This window comes from Columba livia, chromosome 5 (assembly GCF_036013475.1).
Source record: "Columba livia isolate bColLiv1 breed racing homer chromosome 5, bColLiv1.pat.W.v2, whole genome shotgun sequence".
Classification (NCBI taxonomy): Eukaryota; Metazoa; Chordata; class Aves; order Columbiformes; family Columbidae; genus Columba; species Columba livia.
In genome coordinates this window covers 48,615,540-48,625,121 of record NC_088606.1, presented here as the reverse complement: position 1 = coordinate 48,625,121, position 9,582 = coordinate 48,615,540, and the positions used below count along the sequence as shown (strand labels likewise).

Sequence of the window (9,582 nt, the reverse complement as noted above, 5' to 3'; positions counted from 1 at the left end):
GAGGTCGGGTAAGCGAAGAGAAACAAGATGGCAGCTGCTCTGTGGTTGAGCTGTGGCCGCAGGGGGGTCGTGAGGCTGCTTCTGGGCTGGCGGCCAGCTGTGGGTGCTGGCGCGTTTTTCCCCGACCGAGGAGGCTGGAGGCGTCTGCACGGGACCCGAAAGCTACTGGGTGAGTGATGGGCTGGATTCTGCACCCTTCGTTGTTATTTGGGTGCCTGCGCTGTTGGCCTGCTGCTGGAGCTGCGACGTTAACTAAGGGATGGGGGGGGGGATGGTGCTGAGGTAGAAGTAAGGGCTGTGCGAATTGGTGGGGAAGTGTGAGTGTCTAGTATTGCCGGGCAGGTGTGTAGGGTGGCAAGGTCGAGCAGGGCCTTTTGTGTACTGCTTAGGAGCGACTGAGTAGCAATGACCGATTGGGAAGTGGATGAGAAGCCATGCAGATGAGTTAGTTTAGCAGGGTGCTCTTTGGTTTGGTGTGTGGAGGTACTAGAAGTACATCAGGAAGGGTATGAGTTTGATGGGAGAGTATTTGAGAATTATTAAAGGTCTAGAAAAATGTGATCACTGAGAAAAAATGAAGGAATTTGAGTGTAGAGAGAAAAACATTGGAGTTTAGGCCTTCAAATACATAAATATTCTGTTGTAGATAAGGAAAAAGGTGCTTAACGTAGTTGAGAGTTTTCTAGGTTTAGTATGGTTAAGTACTGAAAGAGGTTATGGTTTAGTTTGATTTGTTTTTTTTTCCCAGCCCCATATGTGGAGATTTCACCACTTTTTTTGTCATCTTTTTATTCTACAAGTAATGTTTCAAGTAGCTGGAGGAGGGCATGGAAGCTATATTTTCTGTAATTATTTTATTATTTTTGTTTTAAAAATTGACTTTGAGTTTACAAATTGGATGTCTACCATACATTGCTATGCAGAAGTTTAGTGTTTTGTTCTCCCAAGTCCTCTGCCCACGACATTTTCCAAGAGTGTCATGAATATTTTTCTTTCTGTGATATGCTAGCAAAAGCAGCTTAGAAATAATTATTATGCTTTGGTGGTCAGTATAGGAGTTGAGAGGCGAGAAAAGAAGTCTGGCGTGCGTTTTTCCAGGGTAGGGATTAAATCTTCTTGGCACTGTGATGGTTCAGTTTTTATGTGTGTTTTTTTCTGAACAATGTGCTTGCTGGAGGTGACTAGAAGTTTACAATGGTTTTCTAAATAATTAATGTCAGTTTTATGCCATGTACCTTAGCTGCTATTTAACAATCAACATTGAGCTGTGATTACCACAAACAATAAAACAGATTAAAAATGTATGCAACTGCCATGTGGGAAAATACAGTAGAATTTCAAATGCTAACCTTTAGCAGCTACAAGTAAAACAATATTTTCTTTTTAAATTAAGACCTGTGATGTATTTGTTAATTGTTTTTTGCTTGAATACATTTGGGAAACAAAATGTTGCCATATGCACATTATTTTATAATTTAAGCAGTATGTTGAACTTTCATTGAATACTTTAAAGAAAAACATTTGTTACATCAGTAGTTGTCTTGCAGTGTGTTTTAGGTCTGCAGGGACAATTAAATAAATGTTCTTGACCCTAGGTTTCCCATAGCATAGTCTCAGACATTTGTGCTTAAAAAACTTTATTTAGTTGAACAATAAAGTTAAAAAGAAAATGAAAAGTACAACAAAGAAACAGTCCGGACTGAGTGCTTTTCAAGGGGAGGGACCTTGAGACAAAAGGGGCGTGGGCTTTTAAACTCTCACAATCTGTGCATCTGCTCTTCATGTGTCCTTCATGTTCTGTCCATGTCCAGCAGTAATTCTGAGTCTGGGGACTTTTTTGTTTCTTACTGGATTCTCTTTCTCTGCCCAGGCAGCTCTTTCACTATTCTCATCTAGATGGTTTGCAGCCTCTGCCGGTGTTTCCTCTTTATCTCCTGGTACTGGTCTTCAAGGCCCACTGTAACCAAGCAACCAGGTTAAAATAAGTTCACAATATGTGGCCTGGAATTCTGGTGAGCCTGTCCGCTTATGCTGAGTTTGACTACTAATGCTAAACTAGGTTATTCAAACAAAAGAATACAGCTAAAAGAAAATAATACAGTTAAAAATAGTTTGATTAAACTTATATCTGGATGTAAAATTCTGCTGTTTCAGAATTTATTTTTCTGAATGAAATTACTGCATAGATTAATCTAATATTTATCTGTAATTATATTTTGAAGTAAAATGTTAGCAGCCTTCCAGGTAGTATTAAAGTTGGTTACCCACAACTTGTGAGGTCTTGTATTTAGCATCTTCAAAGGAAGTGGAGCATAGGGTTAGTTTTTAAACTATTTTTCTTACAGTTTCTAAATGTATTTGCAGATTCACGAGAACAGAATTACATTGAAGTGTTTCCATTGGTCAGGAAGGGAAGGAAGGCTATTTGAGTTTATAATACTGTATTTACAGCATAAAGCGTGTTACTAGAAGTGGAAAGATTAATGTTCTTTACTCTTGCTTTGTGATGTAGAGTGTGTTATTCTGCTAGCACTTAGATATTTACATTAGTGGTATGGAGATAATATCTCATTGAGAGCATTTGTATGCTCTCAGCTTGTCTGCTGAAGCTGCTGAGGAGCCCTCAGCTCCCAATGTCTTCCTGAATAGGAGTAGCTGAACATTGTGGGATTTTTTTTCAGAAACAAATTTTCTTTTGAGCCACATGATATATTGGTCTTTTTCAGATAGCAGAAAAGTTCTGCTATGTAATAATAAAACCCCCTTATTATTTGCATGAGCTTTATGAGTCAAATATGCTGTGTACCTGGTGGAGAGCTGGAGAAGGATGAAGGAAATTTTTTTTTTTTTTTTTTTTAGTTAACATTGTGAGTACTTGTCTGATCTCCCACTTAGTAGAGGTTTTGTGAAGTTTTTATCTAGTGACAAGTGGGTTTATTCTGTGAGATGTCATTTGTTTCAGTGTGACTGTTAGTAATAAGTTGTTAAGCACATAAGACTGTTAGCCTACTATACTGGCTATTAAAGGCATAGTTACATGCCTTCTAAGATCAGTTTGAGTGCTGATCCTCAGTAACAGTTACCGTTTTGCAGTGAGGCACAGTAGTATAGAAAATGGCCGTTTCTCGCTTTCAGATTTGATATGTGCCTGGACTTTTGGATTCTTCCTTCTGCTTTGCATCCTGTTTATTTTATTATTTATTTATACACTTTGTGTGTACTTGCTGCTTGATCTTTTAACTTGATCAAAGGACCAGAAGGGACTGTATGTTTTGTGGTTGTTGCTCATAATATGGAAGGGAAAATGTTACAGTGGCACAAATTTGTTGCTCAATTTCATGTTTATGCCAAAGTATGGAACAAATTCTGGGGAATGGTTCAAGTGACTCTTTACTGAAGTGAAACATATGAACCACCGTGTTTAAAATTTTTTTCCCCTCATTAGAAATGTGAAATGCTTTCACTTTTTTTTCATGGAAGTATGTCCACTAGTTCTAGATAGCCCTAGATATTTGTGGGATATGGCTTCAAAATCATGTTTTGATTGCCAAAGTTGATGTGTCAAGTTAGACAGATGAAACAAAGAATACTTCTTTGCATCCTGTAATCTACTTGTTATCTGTAAATACTTTTTGAGTGAACATATATAGTGTAAATTGTGAACTCATGCTTTAATTTGCAGTATTTGAAAAATGATCATAGAGAAAACATGATTTGGTAAATGAACAGAGGCATTCATAGAATAATACACATTCTTAACATAGTTTATTTGTCTGTGTATTGGTCCAAGTTGGGGGCTTGCAAGAATAAACTTGTTAAGGAAAATCCTTGGAGGTAATTCAAATGGCAATTGCCAGTGTTATGAGGAACACTGGACAAATCTCTAAGCATTATAGTAATATTAAGCTGACATGTATTCAAGTACCATGGAAGGGCTGAGACAAATATGTGTATTTCCTCATGCAGTCTTCTGGGAGCACGAACTGTGCATACACTGGGTTCATTTTCACTGGGCTCAGTTCAAGTGTTTTGGGGAGCATGATCCTCATTGTGCTGCTCTCCTGGGGGCTTTTGGGAATAAATAACTCACTTTCTGCTCTTGGTGCATTCTAAAATGTCAAGATCATTGCTGGCTGCTGAGGTTATTATACGTTTGCTACAGTGTTTCTGTTTCACATTCTTAAAAAAGTTATGAATGGTTTGGGTTGGAAGGGACCTTTAAAGGTCATCTAAACTCATTCCCACTGCAATGAGCACCTCAATTAGCTTGGGTTACTCAGAGCCACATCCAATGCAGCCTTTAATGTTTCCAGGGATGGGGCATCTACCACCTCTCTGGGCAACCTGTTTTAGTGTTTTACCCCTCTCATCTCCATTTTGGACTCTTCTTTTCTCCAGACTAACCAACCCCAACTCTCTCAGCTGTTATTTGTGGGAGAGGTTTTCCATCCCTCTGATCATCTTTGTGGCCTTCTTCTGGACCCTCTCCAACAGGTCCTTGTATTGAGGGCTCCAGAGCTGGATGCAGTACTCTGGGTGGGAATTCACCAGAGTGGAATAGAGGGGCAGAATCACCTCCCTTGACCTGCTGGCCACAATTCTTCTGATGCAGTCCAGGATAAGATTTGTCTTCTGGGCTGCAAGTGCACATTGTCAGCTTGTGTCTAGTTTTTGATCTACCTGTTGTGCTGTGCAGGACTGCTTTCAATCTCTTCATCCCCCAGCCTGTATTGATAACAAGGGTTCCCCAGACCCAGGTGCAGGACCTTGCCCTTGACCTTGTTGAACCTTAGGAGTTTCTCCTGGGTCCACTTCTTGAGCTTGTCCAAATTCCCCTGGAACGCGTCCTGTCCCTCAGGTGTGTCAACCACACCACTCAGCTTGGTGTCTGCAAATTTGCCAGGAGTGCACTTGATCCCATTGTCTGTCATTGATGGAGAGTAATTAAAAGCACTGGTTCCAATGTTGGCCCTGAGGACCATTTATCACCCATCTCTATCTGGACATTGCAAAGGAGATGACAGCCTTGAAGATGCAGAGCGTAGTGGCTGACCATCGGAAGTTGACAATGACCGATTGAGAACTGATCCTCTTACAGCTACGTGAGAAGTTGCCAAAACACTCAACATCGTTCAGCAGTTGAAGCAAACTGGAAAGGTAAAAAAGAACAATAAGTGCGTGCCTCATGAGCTGACTGAAAATCCAAAAATTAGTCATTTAGAAGTGTTGCCTTCTACAGAACAACAATGGAATATTTCTCAGTTGGATTGTGACATGCAATTAAAAGTGGATTTTATATAACAACTGGTGATGACCAGCTCAGTGGTTGGACCAAGAAGAACCTCCAAAGCCAAACTGGCACCAAAAAAAAAAGTCATGGTCACTGGTGGTCTGCTGCCAGTCTGATCCATTACATCAGGGGTGTCAAAGTAATTTTCACTGGGGGCCACATCAGCCTCGTGGTTGCCTTCAAAGGGACAAATGTAATTTTATGACTGTATAAATGTAACTACTCCTTAACAGTTAAGTAAGCTGTTTAGGAGCAGTTATATTTATACAGTATTACTGTTAGAATCAGCCCTTTGAGGGCAACTGTGAGGCTGAACATATTGTTAAATAACCTTGAGGCACGTCACATACCGTCCTCATCCATTGATCTGTTCTGAAAACAGTGACAAACACAAAGCAAAATACAAGCCCAACAATTCAAATGTATTAAAATTCACGTTTTAGGCTTACCTATTTTGTTTTCTGGCAGGATGTCTGACAGTTTTCCTGAGGTCAGTGTGTCTGTGTCTGGTTTCAGGTCTCGTGCTGTTGCAATTTATAAAACAGCATGGAGGTTGTCATCAGTGATGTGTGATCTGTGCTTAGTTGTGTTTAGATTCATAAAAATCATAGAATCATTCTGATTGGAAGAGACTCTCAGGATCATTGAGTCCAATCATAACCTAACTCTAGCACTAAATCTTGTATAAATGCCTTTTAAACACCCTCAGGGATGGTGACTCCACACTTCCCTGGGCAGCCTGTTCCAATGCCTGACAACCCTTTCTGTAAAGAATTTTTTCCTAGTATCCAATCTAAACCTCCCCTGGCACAACTTGAGGCCATTTCCCCTTGTCCTATCATTTGCTACTTGGGAGAAGAGACCAACACCCTCCATGCTGCAACCTCCTTTCAGGTAGTTGCAGGCAACAATAAGGTCTCCCCCGAGCCTCCTTTTCTCTGGGCTAAACAGCCCCCGTTCCTTCAACTGCTTCTCATAAGACTTGTGTGCCAAGACTTGTCCTCTAAGACTCGTGCTTCAATTCATTATTGAAAATGTGTTTGCACAGACAGGTGCTCCCAAACATTGACAAAATATGGACAGCATGAAGTTGGAGCTGTGGCATCGAAGCAGAGGGCAGTAGTAGACAGTAAAAAGTCCTCAATTTTAACATACTCAAACTTTGCTCTGATGCCACTATAGCTTTGAATATCAATTAATTCCATCTGAAGGTTATGGAGTGCATTGTCGACATCAGTGGTGAAAGTATTGGCAAAGATGGCAAAGTTTGAGTGCTTTCTTCTAAAGTTTGAGAAGCACTGGTCAAATTAATTAATTAACTGGCTCAAATTGGTACCCAACTGTATGCATGAAAAAGCACTGGGAAGTGAGGCTGAGATGCTCTGACAAGTAGGAAAGTGTGCAAGGTTGTCCTTGTCCACTTGGGACTTCCATAGGTGCAAATTACGCTGTGATCATGTTGGACATCTACGTGATGACTTGTTTGCGTCCCTGCAGCTTCTGATTGAGTTGTGCAAGATGCTTGGTTATGTCACATAGCACAGCAAAATCCCGCAGCCTGTTCCGATCTGACAGCTCAGGCAAAGGTTTTCCTTTACTTTGCATGAAAAGTGCAGTTTCTCCCCTAAGCTCAAAAAATTGTTTCAGGACTGCACTTTTGCTCAGCCACCTTACTTCTTTATGGTATGGCACGTCTTCATGCTCCAAGTCCATTTCCTGCAAAAACACTTGAAACTGGTGATGATTCAAACTATGTGCCTGAATGAAGTTCACTCTTCTCATGACTATGGTCATAATATTATCCAGTTCCAGAACCTTTCCGTACAGAGCTTCTTGATGGATAATGCAATGATACATTTTCAAAGGTGTGTGGCAGTTACTTTTTTGCATTTTCTCCTTCATTAATCCAACCAAGCGTATTTTTTCTCCACACATTGGAGGTGCACTGTTGGTAGTTAGCCCTACCAGCTTTTCCCAGGGTAGTTTATGATTACTTATATACTTCTCCACCACATCAAAAATGTCCTTCCCTGTTGTCATCCCATGCATGGCAATTACATTGAAGTGCTCCTCGGTGGCAGAGAAGTCCCTCCACTGCCACCGCCCCCCTGACGTAATTCTTGACTTTCAATGCCCCAAGACACTTACTAGTGTCCCCTGTCAGTCTTACCTATTACTCCTCTTACACAGACTTGCCACTCTTCTATAGCTACAGCCACAGCTCCAGCTGTTCTCCTACTCCTGCAGCATAATGCACATCACACGCCCTACACATGTGAGCAAGCACGCTGGCAGGAGTGTATGGGCAATGAGCTTGGCGCTGCTGACGGGTAGAAACAAGGTGCCAGGCTGGATAAAACAAGATGGAGGGCAGGAATTGGCCCGTGGGCCTTATGTTTGCGACCTGTGCACTACAGATTTCTGATTTCTGGCGAAACCATCCCACCTGAGAAGTATGCTCAGCAAATCAATGAGATGTACTGAAAACTGCAACACTTGTAGCCAGCATCCGACAACAGAAAGGCCCCAGTTCTTCCTCATGACAGCACCTGACAGCACATCACACAACCAATGTTTCAAAAGTTGAATAAATGGGGCTATGAAGTTTTGTCTCATCTGTCATATTCACCTGACCTCTCACCAAGCAACTACCACTTCTTCAAGCATCTCGACAACTTTTTGCAGGGAAAATGCCTCTACAACCAACAGGATGCAAAAAATGCTTTTCAAGAGTTTGTCGAATCCCAAAGCATGGATTTTTATGCTATAGGAGTAAATGAGCTTATTTCTTGTTGGCAAAAATGTGTTGATTGTAATGGTTCCTAGTTTGATTAATAAAGACATGTTTGAGTCTAGTTATGATTTAAAATTCACTGTCTGAAACTGAAATTACTTTTGCACTAATCTAATAGTATCTAAAAAGGTATTTATTTATGTGTCTTTGGCCCCAGAACTGTTCTTTAAAAGTTTAGAGAGATAGTATCTCTTGTATTACAAGCTATATGTCAGTATACTAATTTGATATACTGGACCAAATGACAAAAGAAGTAGTGTGCTATGAAGCCAAGGAGTGTGCTGTATCATGAGCTCTGTCCTCAGAAGAATCTCACTTTATATGGCATTCAGCTTACTTCTGTGCAGTCCCACTTCTCTCTGTATGAGTTTACTAAGCAGGCTCAGTCAGTTGGCAGACAGAGTGATCTGCTAGCTAGCTGTGTCTAGTACATGGTATTGCAGGGCCAGGGAGGTTGTGGTGTTGTGTTGCTTAAATACATTGGGTTTTTTTTATTTGGCTTGTTAAAGGAAAGAAAAGGCTAAGAATTTACCAGGTCTCTGTATATATACGCCCATGAGAAGGATCTCTGTAATGAGAAATCTTTCAAGCTTTTTAACAGATACATGAGATCTAATCACTGATACTTGAAATTAGGCAATTTCAATCTGCAAAGTAGATATAGTTTCCTAGCAGAAAGGATAAATAAACATTGGAAAAGTTTATTAGTGACACAAGTGGATCATCAGTGTCTGAAGCACAAGGATCAGAGGGCTCTATTAATTTAAGAGATACTTTAATTTGTCATCTGGAAGAAATTCCACAGCCTGTGGCAAAGAGGAGGAGGAGAGAAGAAAGAGGATGTAGTGTTTCTGCTGGAGTTTGATAAGAGCAATGAAACTTCTGGTCTAGGAATTCAAGACTCTTGAATCCCCATTTATTTTTTAATGTTGGAACTTTGGTAAAATAGGATTACGTTATTTGCTTTGGCATGTCCTTAATATTGCAGTTCAGTGCTAAGACAGAGGTCATAATGACGGATTGTGAGTCAGAAGTTCTAACAATTGGCTAGATATGTTATGCACATTTGTACCCTGCTCTGTCCTCACACTTGCATGCCCATGACTAGAAGCCTGAAGATGGGTAAGTACTCTGAAACAGAAGAGAAGATGCCTGCCTGACTGGTACTCTGGGTAGACATTTGTAATCATACTGCTCACACACTGCGTAACTAGGAAGGAAAGCTATGGTAAACACCACTGAGGAATTTGTGTGTGGAGTAATACTATCCTCTGTAGTACTTCTGGGTTTATCAGTGGTGAGCAATACCCCTCACCTGATACTTCTCACCCAGTTTCTTGTGATTGCAGTGGTTTTGGCCTCGCTTGAGGAGAGAGATATGTGTACGTGCATTTGCGTGTATGTTGTTCTCTCCTCTGGGCTTGCTTATGTCTGACAAATCTTATATTCAGACTTCCTTTCCTGCCAAGCAAGTAGGAAATGAAAGCACAAGTCTTTG

General features: G+C 40.7%; 1 protein-coding gene across 4 annotated transcripts in view; it reads left to right on the top strand.

The window, feature by feature from the left end:
- The first annotated feature begins 4 nt into the window (after positions 1 to 4).
- The window catches only part of PDHX (pyruvate dehydrogenase complex component X), a 75,067-nt gene continuing 65,489 nt past the window's right edge, over positions 5 to 9,582 (top strand). For all 4 annotated transcript variants that reach the window (XM_021284549.2, XM_005500229.4, XM_021284550.2 and 1 more), the window contains exon 1: positions 5 to 169. In XM_021284549.2, coding sequence (XP_021140224.1) covers positions 28 to 169 — 142 coding nt within the window. In that variant the 5' untranslated portion in view covers positions 5 to 27. The remainder of the gene's footprint in view (positions 170 to 9,582) is intronic.